This window comes from Ascaphus truei, chromosome 14 (assembly GCF_040206685.1).
Source record: "Ascaphus truei isolate aAscTru1 chromosome 14, aAscTru1.hap1, whole genome shotgun sequence".
NCBI lineage: Eukaryota > Metazoa > Chordata > Amphibia > Anura > Ascaphidae > Ascaphus > Ascaphus truei.
Genome location: NC_134496.1, coordinates 8,353,526 through 8,368,533, shown reverse-complemented (window position 1 = coordinate 8,368,533; position 15,008 = coordinate 8,353,526). Strand labels below are relative to the sequence as shown.

Below are 15,008 nucleotides of genomic sequence, written 5' to 3'. Positions count from 1 at the left end.
GCACAATATTACTCTGACAATCTCCACCAAAATACATCAAACCCAGCTAACTTCTGGAAGGTTATCAACAATATATTCCAGCCTCCTAACCATCAACAACCAAGTAATATCACTAAGGGGGATATTACTCTGACAAACCCCACTGACATTGCAAATGCATTCAATGATTACTTTGTGGGGTGTGCCACTAACTTATTAGCGAAACGCAGCACAAACCCCAAACATGAATCTCATCCTGGGAGTATCCCTACAGTCCCACCCCCTCCCAACACTGCCCACAATTTTCAATTTAGCCCAGTATCTGAAGAGGAGATTACACAAGCGCTCCTCAAACTAAAACTAAGCAGCCAATGTGGACCTGACTTACTACAATCTAGGTTCCTACGACTTGGTGCCCCAGCCATTGCCAAACCAATTGCGTCCATAGTCAACTCTATCCTGTCTGCAGGCCATATCCCTAAGACCTGGAAAACTGCCAGAGTTGTCCCAATCTTCAAAAGTGGGGACAAAAACACTGTCTCAAACTACAGGCCAATCTCACTTCTCCCAATTCTATCCAAAGTCATGGAAAAATGTGTCCACTCCCAATTAAGCGATTTCTACACCAAGACACATTTCCCTAGCCAATTCCAGTCTGGGTTTCGTCCCAAACACTCCACCGTAACTACCCTGCTAAAAGTTTGCAATGAAATCCAGTGTGGAATGGAACGGGGACAACTCACTGGCGCAATATTCCTAGATTTTGCAAAGGGTTTTGACACAGTTGATCATGTTATCCTGCTTAACAAACTCCAGAGCTCTGGAATAGGGAAACATGCTTTAAACTGGTTTCAGTCCTACCTATCAGGAAGATCCCAACATGTCTCCATCTCAGGCTCTAACTCCAACCCCCTGGATATCACCTGTGGTGTCCCGCTAGGCTCTGTTCTGGGGCCCCTACTCTTCTCAGTGTTCATTAATGATCTTCCCACAGCTTGTAAGGAAGCCTCAATACACATGTATGCAGATGACACAATCCTATATGCACACAGCCATAGCCTCTCTGACCTTCAACACATACTTCAGTCTGACTTTTTGAGACTCGAAAATTGGATTTCCCAAAACAAACTGTTTTTAAACACTGACAAGACAGTAACAATGGTATTTGGGACCAAGACTAAATTTGTAAAGCTTCCAGTGACTGAGCTCCTGATTAGAACCAACGCTAACACCACCCTAACACCACCCTAACACCTGTCACTAGTTTTAAATACCTGGGCTTATGGTTTGAGTCCCACTTAACATTCGGGATGCACATTGATACCCTGACAACCAAGACCTATGCCAAACTAGGGGTACTTTACAGGAACAAATCCTTCCTAAGTCCCCTGGTCAGAAAGCGTATTGCACAGCAGATGCTAATGCCAATTATTGACTATGGAGACATAGTATATGGCTCGGCTCCTCAAACCCACCTTAGCAAACTTGACACCCTCTACAATTCAATTTGTCGTTTTGTTCTCCAATGCAACTATAACACACATCACTGCGAAATGCTCAAAGAACTGGATTGGTCATCACTAGAGTCTAGGCGCAAAGTTCACCTTTCCTGTCTCACCCTCAAATACTTTCTGGGCAAGCTACCCAGCTACCTGAACAAGCTCCTCACCCCTACCACATGCAGCACCTATCACCTGAGATCAGACTCCAAAAGACTATTCATGGTCCCAAGGCTCAACAAAGTATCCGGACGTTCCTCCTTCTCCTTCCGTGCACCCCAAAACTGGAACAACCTACCAGAGACTCTCATATCCACCACCAGCTTAAGTTCTTTCAAATCTAAGGCTGTCTCACATTTTAATCTGGTCTGTAACTGTTTCATACGCCCATAATATACATTTTCTTTAACTGTGCACGCAATGTCTCTGTATATAATGTATACCCTGTTCATTTATGTAACTGTACTTGTAACCATGTTTTATTTGTTTTACTCTGTGCCCAGGACATACTTGAAAACGAGAGGTAACTCTCAATGTATTACTTCCTGGTAAAATATTTTATAAATAAATAAATAAACCTACCTAACACCGTAAATACTGCGGGTTCTTAATATTGCAGTTTTGCACAGAATACCTTTGTATTTGCCAGACGTCGGAAGTCCGGTTGTGCTTGTCTCGCCAAGGAATCTGCAGTCTGGACATGAACTCTGGTTTCATCTCTTTCAGTTTGGGACTACAGCACCGGTAGAGTGGGGGCACCTTTGGTCTGTTCTGAGATAAAGCTGAAGAACTGGGAAGAAGGTAAGTAGCTCTACACACATGCTACCGCGCACCTGAAAACATCTGACCTGCCTGACCTCTTCTGAGACTGATTTAACATCATTGGCAAAGTGGACAAGCATTCACAGACAGCAACTCGCCCTATTAAAGCCCTACATTTGCTGTCCCAATTGTGACCCCCGTTGGCATTTTTAAATGAATGTTTAAAAAAAGTAGCGAGGGAAGTTCATTAAGAAGATTTAATTTTCAAGAATACCGTAATTGTTGTGTTGGTTTGACACACACGGAAGAGATTTCTATACTTCCAGATATTCCCGGCTAAGAGGCTTTGTGGCCATGTAGGAGGATTAATATGCGTTCTCCCTAGTGAGAGGCGCGTCTCCGCTCTAGGATTCCAGCCAATAAGAATGACAGACTGAAGGAAACCCTTATTGCGTCCTGGAATTCTCCTTTTGCATTAAAATAAATTGTGCCTATGTATACATTTTTTAATTAACGCCAGACGGAAAGAGAAGTCTTGTTTATGCAATCAGACACCGCCACCTTCACCTACGTTGCGCTTCAGTTGTGTCTGGTTTCTGCGCCTGACTCTTCTTGTTGCTCTTCCTGTTGTAAAAGTGAAGCGTTAATAATCCCAGCCACATTGCTCCAAACACTGATACATTCCAGTGATGGGTTTTCCATGTATAATGTAAGTTCTTTAGGGATATCCGCGCTCAGTAGATAATTATGTGTTTGGCATGAGGGGTGGTAAGGTCATTTGTGCTTTTCTGTAGGCTGGAAGCAGACTAATGTTCTCACCAAATCCATTTCTTTTACCCTCTTTGCTACATACGGATGTCTCCAATGCACTTGCGTTTACTAGTACTATCTGCAGAGCTCTCACCACTTCCATTGTAAGCTTCTTGGGAGGTGGTTTACTGTTGTATCTAATAATTGCTAGAACATTATGTTTTTTTCAGAGTGCCTCTGTTCTATGGATAAATTAAAAATAGAATATTCTTGTGCTGGCCTCTCATAGTTTTTTTTGTAAGAGTCCAATTACTTATTTGACCGATGCTCTCTTCTCGAGGGGGGGGGGAGGTGCTTGGTCCTGTAGGAAACGGGGGCTCAACTCCAGTCCTCAAGACCCTGCAACAGGTCAGGTTTTCAGACTATCCCTGCTTTGAGCCACCTGTGTTAAAGCAGGGACTTGTTGAGCCACCTGTGCTGAAGCTGGGATAACCTTAAAACCTGACCTGTTGGGGGGGAGGGGGGTCTTGAGAACTGGAGTTAAGCAACCCCTGCTGTAGGATACTGTAACTTGAAGAGAACGGGCACTTCAGATTTTGCAGCACATTATTCTAATGCCATAGCCCAGGGGTCTCCAAACTCAGTCCTCAAGAGCCACCAACAGGCCGCTTTTATGGATATCCCTGCTTCAGCACAGGTGGCTCAATCAGTGGCTCAGTCTTTGACTTTGCCAGCGTGTCGTCCGCTCAGATAGCATTTCTCAAGGCAGTGGCTAGTGGGCTATGGCATAAAAAAAGAATAATTTGCTGCAAAATCTGAAGTGCCCCTTCTCTTCTACAACTAGGGTTAAATTAACCAGGGGTACGTTACTCTATTATTATTATTATTATTATTATGTATTTATTTATTTATTTATAAAATGTTTTACCAGGAAGTAATAAAGTGAGAGTTACCTCTCGTTTTCACGTATGTCCTGGGCACAGAGTTATAATGACAAATACATGATTAGAAATACATAATTACATTAAGTGAAAAGGGTTATACAGTACATTATATACAAGACATTGCATGCACAGTTAGAGAAGATATATTATAGGCGTATGTAACAGTTACAGACCAGATTAAAATGTGAGACAGCTTTAGTTTTGAAAGATCTTAGACAGGTGGCGGCTGTGAGTCTCCGGGAGGTTGTTCCAGTTTTGGGGTGCACGGTAAGAGGAGGAGGAGGAGCGGCCGGATACTTTGTTGAGCCTTGGGACCATGAACAGTCTTTTGGAGTCAGATTTCAGATGATAAGTTCTGCATGTGGTAGGGGTGAGGAGCTTGTTCAGATAGCTGGGTAGCTTGCCCAGAAAGTATTTGAAGGCAAGACAGGAAAGGTGAACTTTGCGCCTAGACTCGGGTGCTGACCAATCTAGTTCTTTGAGCATTTCGCAGTGATGTGTGTTGAAGTTGCATTGGAGGACAAAGCGACATTGAGTTGTAGAAGGTATCAAGTTTGCCAAAGGTGAATTTGGGGGGCCGTGCCATATACTCTGTCCCTATAGTCTATACTTGGCATCAGCATCTGCGCTTTCTGACCAGCAGACTTAAGGAGGCTTTGTTCCTATATAGTACACCTAGTTTGGCATAGGTTTTGGATATCAGGGTATCAATGTGCAACCCAAATGTTAAATGGGTTACTTGGACCCCGAAGAAGCCACTAGGTGGTGAAACACGCGTTGGGTTATTCAGTAGGCAGACTCCACTACTGATAGTTGCATTTGTGAGAGGTCTGAGTGCAGGAGATCTCCGGCAGCACTGTCCCAGAACTCCCTGGGGAACACCTGATGTAGGGATCTTGTTCTAGGAACAGGTGGAATGTTATCAGGCTCCCTGTACTTCCATGGGGGGGGGGGGGGGCGGGTTGGGGAGAGTTACTTATTTCTGCACTGGTTAAGTGGCATATTTTACTGGGTGACTTATCAAACTGTACCAACAATATTGATGTGGTTTTAAGTATTTCAATATTATGATCAGGAGGGGTTCTGACCGAGTTACTCTATTGCCTACTAGCATCCTGGGCATTTTTACGGTTAACCATCTCACCACTGACATCAGTGGACACTTTTGCATAAGGTATTACAGCGGTGCGCAATCTGTGGGGCGCGACCCCCAGGGGGGGCGCGAGACTGCCGACGGGGGGCGCGGGGTTTACAGAGGCCCCGCGCGCTTCCCGAAGGCACTTAAATTAAGTGCCGGGGGAGCTGCAGGGCCTCTGTAAACCATACTTACCCGTGGCTCCGGCGGCTTCCTCCCGGCGTCGCCATGGCAACGCGGCATCAAAATGACGCTGCGAGGTCATGTGACGTCACGTTGCTATGGCAACGTGACGTCATTACGCCGGAGCGCGGGTAAGTTGGGGTTGGGGGGGGCGCGGGAGCGAGGGGACAGCCGTCAGGGGGGCGCAGGGAAAAAAGTTTGCGCCCCCCTGAGGTATTACACTCTGATATGTTACAAGCAGGCTTTTGCTGATTAACAATACCACTTTTACAATGATACAAGTATCTTAACGTTGAGTGTTAACTAAGTTACTTTATTGCCATTCATCACTCTGCCTCCTATTAAGCTACTGACACAATCAGACACTGCTGGGATCCATTATACAGGCAGTGTGGGCTGAATATAGGCTTGTTTTTGCTGTGGCTCACTCATTTTACACAATCATGGTTACTATTAGCAATCATTTCCAATTCCACCTATTAAGTTGCTATAATAAATGAATTCAGATTGCATAAATGCACACCGTGGGCAGTATATACACTCACATGCCCTCACATTGTTGTAACCACATCTGCACACTGCCGCTGTTTTTATTCTTTGGTTCACGTTAATATTTTTACCCTATGGCTCATAAAAATAGTTTTTATAGCTAGTTATCAGCAGCACCTATAATTCCAAGTGCCTGCTACCATTTCATCATCAGGTGTCTCCCCCTCTCTCCCTCTCCCTACATTCTTAGTTAGTGACGCATCCCCCTTCCCTGTTCAGCTATCAGTGCTTTACTTAGACCCTTTAAAAAACCCAAGACAGATCAGGGTCATCATCTGTTTTCATGCTGTGTTTAATGATTAATTGTTTTTATTCATCGTTAATACATTTTTTTCAGGATTAGACTAAGGCAGGGGTTTTCAACTCCAGTCCTCAAGACCCACCAACAGTTCAGGTTTTCAGGGTATCTCCGCTTCAGCACAGGTGACTCAGAGATTCAGTCAAAGACTGAGCTGTGATTGAGCCGTCTGAGTTTCCTCTGCTGAACCTGGGATATCATAAAAATCTGACCTGTTGAGGGGGCTTGAGGACTGGAGTTGAGAACCCCTGGACCAAGGTGTTTTTGCAGAGTTGAACCGCACTATTGTCAGCTTCGGGGACCACCTTGTTTGGAAGATGCTTACTTGAAGTTACTGTTGGTACTTCCTGGTTTTTAAAGGGGATTTATATGGTTGTCTAATAGGAGGACACAACCAATGGTTTTGCAGCTTCTATTGGCCTGGGATTTTGGGAGTTCTTTTTGTTCCACTGGGTAGGAGATTTTAACCCGGTAACTTCACCCATAAGTATCACAGGACACAAGGATCCCAGGAGCTGGAAATAACAATGTTCGGCTCTGGGGGACCCTGCGGTTCCCATCCTGTGAAAGAAATGGGATGGACTGCTCCTTCAAACTGAACTCTCTCCCTCATTTTTCCCGTGGTCAGGTGGCTACCATAACACGGACAAGCCATACCCCAGAGGAGAGATCCTGATCGGTGGCCCCAACGTGACCATGGGCTACTACAAAAATGAGTTGAAGACCAAAGAGGACTTCTGCGTGGACCAGAACGGGCAGCAATGGTTCTGCACGGGGGACATTGGACAGTTCTTCCCTGATGGGTGCCTGCAAATTATTGGTGAGTGCTTGTCTGTGACCAAGCGATCAGTGCTGATCCACAGGAGGTAGGGACTTGATATAAGCAACAGTTTCACTTGTTGGATTAAGCTAATGTCATTCTATGTCCATTTCTGGAACCACTCTAAGGCTAAGTCCCCGCTGCCTCAGACCACGCGCCCGCACTGCAGACAGGCGGCGCGTGGAGAGGCACTTGAAGCTATCTGCGGTCTGTAGGGAGCTGGAGCGGGGGGCGTTTCCAAAACGGGTCGGGTGGGCTTGACAAAGATGTCAGGGGCAGGGCTATCACACTGTCTGTGCCAGGGGTTCCCTCCCCCCGTGCATCTGCTGACAGAGTATGAGGAGAGAGTCTGTGGGAGGGAGCAGGGGGGCTCCCTTGGTGGTGCAGCTGCTTTCCCCCCCCACCCCCTCCTCCCTGCTCCCCGAACCTCTCCTCCTCCTCTCCTCGAAGCCTCTCCTCCTCCTCTCCTCATTGGCTCACAGCCACACCACGTGACGCGTCGCCGCTTGGGATTACAATTCTCTTGCGTCCCCATGGCGGCTGAAGCGTCACAGCGTGTAGTGAGCTGTGCAGGGAGGAGGGAATGGGACCTGCTCGGGAGGACACCATCAGATGGTGAGTAGCGCGGCCAAAGCCTAAGGCACCAATATGCTGTGAACAAGTCCTCCCTGTTCTGGAGGAGAGAGCAGCTCTGTTGTAATGAACAAAGCAGATCTCTGCTCCAGCACAGGGAAGACTCATTCGTAGTATATTAAATAGAGGTTAAGAGCAGATCTAGAAAACCAAACATTCAATATAGGAGTAAGTGCTATTTCTACCATGTGACATAAAGAACCATTTAAGCAGCATTTCACGTTCAAGATTCCTTTGAAAATCATGCATTGTAAATGGAGACACTGTAGTATTTCCTTAACTTGCTGCATGCTTCCGTGCGGGGCGTGCTGCAGATGAGCTGTGGCCTCGTGAATTTGATTTAACACCATCTCCCATAATGACTAGCATGTAAAAACTTTGCCAATAAAGGAGATCGCCTCTTTATTTCACTGCTGGGCATTGGAATCTGACGTTTTTGTTTTGGCGAAAAAGCAGGAAAAATTTAACATTTGTCAACTAATTATACAGATAGTTGGCCAGTATTGCAGAACCTAAAGCCTTTGAGCCCTTCTAGCAATGCGGTTTGACCCCTCGTGCTTGATAAATAGATTTTTATTTAATGGCAAAAGATGAGGAACATTTTTATTTAATGGCAAAAGATGAGGAACAGTCCTAAAAAACATTTTCACGCCCCAGAGTTTAGTGCTGTGACGTTTAAAATGAGGTCTTGGTGACGGCTGTTTTGAAAGCCGTGTTCTAATTACAATGAATGTACTTTGAATGAATTTGTACTTAAGAGGACAAATCATCAGCATCATTAAGGAGCTAATAAATCTGAAGGGAGAATTTTATAACATTGCCTTCTGTTTTATTGTGCTTTAATTAGTTACCTCTTACCTGCCGGAGAGCCCCAAACATGTCGTGTTGTATATATTACAACGGATAAGCAAATATACCTTATCAAGGCCAATCGGTCTTCTAAGTTTGTGTCTTTAGTATGCTTGCTTCCTGCATATCTGGCAGATGTGTATCTATCCACTGACTGCAGTGAAGGCATAAGAAACTAAGGCTGTGATTATACCAGAAATCGCGTGCGACGGAGCGCAGCTTCAAAACAAATCAATAAAATGTAATGAGCGCGCACATACCAATCGCGACGGTAGCGCTGCGACATGCTGCAAAACTTCTGTCTCATGAAGAGATTCGAGATTGTTTTTCACAGGCGACGGCCGCATCACATGATTTGCATGGCCAATCACAATGCACCTTACACAAACCAATCGTGTGTGTAAATCTTATGAGCACATTCACATGTCTTAGACAGGTCTGCAACCCTGTTTTCCACCATTATCACCTAGCATACAGTGCTTCCACTGCAGCAAGGGATTCTGGGAAATGACATGCAAATGAGCACACGTGTCACCTTTTGCCTGAAATCCATTATTACATGGGACACTTAAGACAATGCTCACTGTTTTAAACACAGCATGGGATCAGATGCAAAGCCAACTAACCCACTCACAGACGGCTGTTTTGACCTTTTGGGTCCCATCAGTGTGATGTTGGTTATACTGGCTTTGCAATTTAAGACTTGGGTAGGTTTTCACCACACATTATTTAGGTTCACCCACCATAACCTAAATTACATAGATATGTATGATCTGGCCATGTCTCCCTGCAGTAGTGCTATAAATCGCTTCTGCATCTGCATATGTAGCACTGCTACGATGTCACTGGATCGCTCTGCAATTTCTGGTACAATTGAGGTCTAATGGAGGAGATTCACTGAAAACACACCGATCTGACGGTAATTGACATTCGTCAGTGCACCTTCATGCCGGGTTGGGGCGATATTTCCCATCGGTGCTTTGTGAATCCCATGTTCTCATTTTTACTGAAGTTAATTGTTCCTTTAAACCAGGGGTTCTCAACTCCTGTCCTTGATACCCCCCAACAGGTCAGGTTTTAAGGATATCCCTGTTTCAGCACAGGGGGCTCAATCAGTCTCAGCTTCAGCAAAGGTGACTCAATCACTGAGCCTCTGATTGCGCCACCTGTGCTGAAGCAGGAATACCCTTAAAACCTGACCTGGGGGGGGGGAGGGGTGTCTTGGGGACTGGAGTTGAGAACCCCGACTTTAATCCTAATGCAGTAAAGAAATAAAGAATGTACAGGCATACCCCGCATTAACGTACACAATGGGACCGGAGCATGTATGTAAAGCGAAAATGTACTTAATGTGAAGCACTACCTTTTCCCCACTTATCGATGCATGTACTGTGCTGCAATCATCATATACGTGCATAACTGATGTAAATAACGCATGTGTAACAGGCTGTATAGTCTCCCCGCTTGCGCACAGCTTCGGTACAGGTAGGGAGCCGGTATTGCTGTTCAGGATGTGCTGACAGGCGCATACGCGAGCTGCCGTTTTCCTATTGAGCGATATGTACTTACTCGCGAGTGTACTTAAAGTGAGTGTCATTAAACCAGGGTATGCCTGTACGTCACTAACATGGTATACGTGTGGGGTTATATTTAGTAAGCATTGTGCTGCTGTAAGGCCCCTTGTAGCCAATTGAAGTCCCTGCACGGTAATGGGTCTCATGGCAGCAGGCTGCATGGTAAATATGGGCCACTGTATTTTTGGGGGTCTGCTCACGCAATACTTAAGTATCAGTAAGAGAATTTCCTTAATTAAATGAATCAAAGTTGCACTAAACAAGGTAATTTTCTCTTGTTTTTAGCTTGAAATTAAAACCAAAATAACTATGTTCGCTATTTACGGTGACACCTTTATGTTAAGGTACAATCTGCAACGTTGTCTGTTAACATCTTTCATTTGTTTTTCAGTAGTCCGTTTTTAACTAAAGAGAAGGCTAAAAAGCAAGTCTTTATAATATAGCTGCTACATTGTAGCACGTATGACATCCTTGGCTGTCTCTAATTCTAGTTGCGCTGTAACAGTTGTTACTAACGTAATTGTCTAACAGCTTAGCCCCTGACTCTTACAGCCCTTCTGCACGGTCACAGTTGGTGGGGGGGGGAGGTCTAAATAAGGGGATTTTCTGATTTCCAATCCCACATCACAACGCAGAGAACTGAAACCCAAAGTCATGATCACACCCCCCCACAAGATCAACTTACCAGGGGCTAAGAGGTTAATGTGGCACCCATAACATGTCCTAAAGCAGTTATTCCCGGTAACAATGGAACAGCTTGTCGAAAGGTAATTGAAAGCAAACATTGCTGAGACTTGGTGGGAAATCTGTTCTGTAACCCGTCTGATAACAGATCGGAAGAAGGACCTGGTGAAACTCCAAGCCGGAGAGTACGTGTCCCTTGGGAAAGTAGAGTCCGCGCTGAAGAACTTGGCCCTTGTCGATAATATCTGTGCGTATGCAAACAGGTAAGGACGGCCTTCCCATAGAGGACATGAGCGTTACTGGAACAATGGGGGTTATTCATCAAGTCATGTCTCTATCCCACGGACACTCCCATTGACTGTAATAGGAGTTTCCATGTGATAATGCCCTGATCGGCACTATCCGTTTAACGGCCCCCAGTGGGTTTTGAATATGGTATACTGTTTTTAACAATGGAAAATCGGTTAGGTTTTTATGTAAAGGAGTACAACTTATTCCATCATTTACCTGTAGATCTGGCCTGCATCTAATGTCTGCAAAGTTAGCAGTATAACAGATCTCCATGGTTCAGTACAGCTGCTCATAACATTTGAGTGGTGGCCATGTGTCAACTGTGCTTTCTTAAATGACATGGGGTTCAAACCCAGTTTAATTGCTTTAAAGACCACAAAAACAGATTGTAAGATCTAGCGCCTGCTAAACTGTACAGTGCTGCATAAACTGCAACACAATGTAAGAGAAAATGAAAAATTACCATATGGGAAATTAGAATTTGGCCATCTTGCGAGAAATGCCATTTAGTGCATAAAAGAATGTGGCACAACATGAATCATTACCTTCCAATGGTTATGGAAAATATTCTGGGAGGCCTTTTGATTTACAGTACAAGCATCAACATTGCATGCTGTAGAATATACTGTAATACAATATGCAAGCATTAGCGAGGAATCGCATAGAAAAATGTGATACCATGGAAGCTAAAGGCACAGGTCACACCTGTAGTACATCTTCTTGTATTACTGTAATTCCATATAACAGATACGAACCGGCACCTCAATGAAAAAGTCCAGTAAATGTCCAAATATACTTATAGATAGTATGGTGTCCTTGTATAGTAATCCAATTCTGTACACCCGGACCGGCTTGATGGCTCCGTGGATAACGTCATGTGATATATGGAATTAAACACACAGAAAAATCATAGTGTATACTGCTGACTTAAAACTTACAAACATATAACAGTGCCAGAGAATAACATTAAACTCCCAACAACAAACATTCAACACAAAAACACAGGCTGTATAAACAGTTACGCTAATGTATTAAAAATATATATTAAAGGACAACAAAGTTCCATAAAATGGAGATGGCGTGTTGAAGATGATCTGGTGGTAAAACCAGAATCCTACTCACACCAAAGCAGTTATAAATAAGCAAGTGAATCCAACTGTGGCAAACAGCTACTGCTCTCATTGCCGGGGGATGTCTGCCGATCCGTCACAGTGCCGCCCGTACACTCCGTGGCTGTTCTCAAACACCAGGTGCACACGCCGGGGGAAAGAAGCCACTTTCAGATGGTTGGGAGTATATACCACGCTTGAGACACTGAACATACGCCTCTCCAGGATAGCCTTAACCTCTGACCTTATGCGTTTCGTGTGCGTCACTTCCTCAGGGGTATCTGTAATTCCAGCGCCTCACATATGGCGCGCAGAAAACAGCCAATCACTTGTCCTCAGAAAATAAATGTATAATAACAAAACCCTCTATTATGTGGTCAAAAATAATGCTATGAAGAATATGCATAAAGATTTTTACTGGACCCAAATTCCCATACAACCTTTACCCATAGATCCTATGTGTTTTTTCCATTCCAGTGACCAGTCATACGTGATCGGTTTTGTGGTGGCAAATCAAAAGGAACTGGTGCAGCTGGCGGAGAAGAAAGGGGTGAAGGGGAGCTGGGAATCGCTCTGTAACAATGCCACCATGGAGAAGGAAGTGCTGAAGGTGTTAGCAGAGTCTTTTGCAGCAGGTAAGTGTCTTGTGTGGGGAAGGAATTTTAGGAGTGGCCACTAACAGGTCAGGTTTTAAGGATCTCTCTACTTCAGTCAGTGACTGAGCCACTGATTGCGCCAACTGTGCTGAAGCAGGGATATCCTTAAAACCTGACCTGTTGGTGGCCCTTGGGGATTGGAGTTGGCCAGCCCTGTACGAAGTGGTGGTTTCTGACCTCAGGCTGCATGCAGTTGTAGATAAGATACGGGCAGTCAGCCGCCGGACATTTTCCCCGCTACGTTAAGTTGTTGGCATTAGGGGTTAACAAGGGGTTAATCTTTTTAAGGCAAAGATTAGCATGTACATTGAGTTTTAGGGTAAGTGGTTAGTGGCTAAGGAGTTGTTAGGGGGTCACGGTATGTATTACCTTGGGGGGTAAATGGCCAGCGGCGGAGTGCCTGCTGTGGTGAAAGGTCCTAGACGCTGTATGACGGTGAGATGAACTGTTTCACACGTGATGAGAGACATGTAGGACACATTGCCCGTCTCTTCCAGATGTGGTCTGTAAAAACAGCCACAAAGTGTTGCTGACAGACTAAATGTACTCTTGGATGATATGTAACATGCATATATTCCAATTACAACACAGAGAAGCTTAACCAAGGTATATACAACCACTATTGAAAGTTACAATTTTATTGTCATTCTTTCCAGCTTCCCTTGAAAAGTTTGAGGTCCCTGCAAAGATCCGTCTCGTGGCTGAGCCCTGGACTCCTGAGACGGGACTGGTGACCGATGCCTTCAAACTCAAGCGCAAGGAACTCAAGAGCCATTACCTGGAAGATATTGAGCGGATGTACGGTGGGAAATGAAGCCCTTTTTACTGTCGGGAAGGGCCAGTTACTGCTCCCCTTGCAGGCCCCTCCTGCGGCGACTGGGTCAAGAGCCTCCAAAACACAAGAGCCAGCCCGCCACGAGGACCTGAGATCAAATAGGAAAAATACTTGAATTTCCCTCCTACACAGAAATTGTAACCAAGCCAGAGGGGGGAAAGAAAACATTTTAACATAACAATAGGATTTTAATTTTATTTTTTCCAAACATTCATTCAATATTGTAACTTTTAGCAGCCCTGCAGATCTATCTGTCAGAACAAGTAAAATATGACATCATAAATACATGATCTGGATTTTTCTTCCTCTTCCCTCACTCAGCCACAGTCCTAAGAACGCTATTGATTTAATGGCCTAGAAGCTTCGTGCAATCTAGAACCGTTTGTGTTGCCTGTTGGAATCGTCAAGATCTTAAGGGCGCCCAAGAGGCACCCAATGCCACCATCCCATGGACAACATCATGTAGGCCGCGCACACGCGGGATATCAGTCATGACATCCAGTCCATTTTGTAAATGTCTATTTCAGATATTTGAAGCAGCAGTCCGCTATAGTTATATTTTTTTAAAGGAGGGTTGACCGAAAACAGAAAGTGTTTCTTTTGTATCTTCGTGCTTCTCTCAGGTTCATTATATTTATAGTAATAACTGTTTGAATACATTTGCAGAGGTACCCTTGAAACTTACCCGGCCTATTGTAACACATTCACGCTAGAGGTTAGAGAGATGGGGCTCGGAGATAAAGGTCCCACCTCCAACAGGAATAGAGGAGGGACGGGACTAGAGTCGAAGGCAGGGGTGGGCAACTCCAGTCCTCAAGAGCCACCAACAGGGTCAAAGACTGAGCCACTGATTGAGCTACCTGTGCTGAAGCAGGAATATCCTGCATACCAGCCCTGTTGGTGGTCCTTGAGAACTGGAGTTGTCCACCCCTGGTCTAAGGACATAGAAAGCAGGTGGTTTGAGGTCAGTATTTCTCAACCGATTTTAACTTTGTATATTGCACCCTCCTTTTCTGCTGCAACATGCTTGGGACATCCCAACCAGATCAGATCTTGTGAATCCATGACTTGCATTAATATATGTGAATGTGTAATTAGATGGTTATTCCTAAAACCTAGCCTAGTTGGGGTGTCCTTTGGTGAGAGTTGAGAAACATTTGCCCAAGAACTTACATATTAAAAAAAAAAAACACCACTCTGTTTTGGGTTTTTATGATGGGGTTTCTGCTATTCCCAGGTTAGTATTCATGTACGGTTGCAGAGTGATTGTCCTTTGCCGGACTGAGAGCATTATAACGCAGCACAGCCACCGGTCACGCTGGGACATCAAGATACATTACGGACCACAGACCTGGATGTGCCATGGCAGAGGCGCCAGCATAGAAAGGAGCGCTCTTTCTGCAATGGAATGCTTTTTATATATTGATTAAGAAAATACAAAGAGATCCCGTTGCTTTG

At 44.8% G+C, this 15,008-nt stretch overlaps 1 protein-coding gene across 4 annotated transcripts in view; it reads left to right on the top strand.

Moving 5' to 3' along the window:
- The window catches only part of ACSL3 (acyl-CoA synthetase long chain family member 3), a 98,521-nt gene extending 83,747 nt beyond the window's left edge, over window positions 1–14,774 (top strand). For all 4 annotated transcript variants that reach the window (XM_075569669.1, XM_075569672.1, XM_075569670.1 and 1 more), the window contains exons 11-15: window positions 2,205–2,279; window positions 6,728–6,919; window positions 10,808–10,922; window positions 12,537–12,694; window positions 13,372–14,774. In XM_075569669.1, coding sequence (XP_075425784.1) covers window positions 2,205–2,279; window positions 6,728–6,919; window positions 10,808–10,922; window positions 12,537–12,694; window positions 13,372–13,529 — 698 coding nt within the window. In that variant the 3' untranslated portion in view covers window positions 13,530–14,774. The remainder of the gene's footprint in view (window positions 1–2,204; window positions 2,280–6,727; window positions 6,920–10,807; window positions 10,923–12,536; window positions 12,695–13,371) is intronic.
- The last annotated feature ends 234 nt before the right edge of the window (window positions 14,775–15,008 follow it).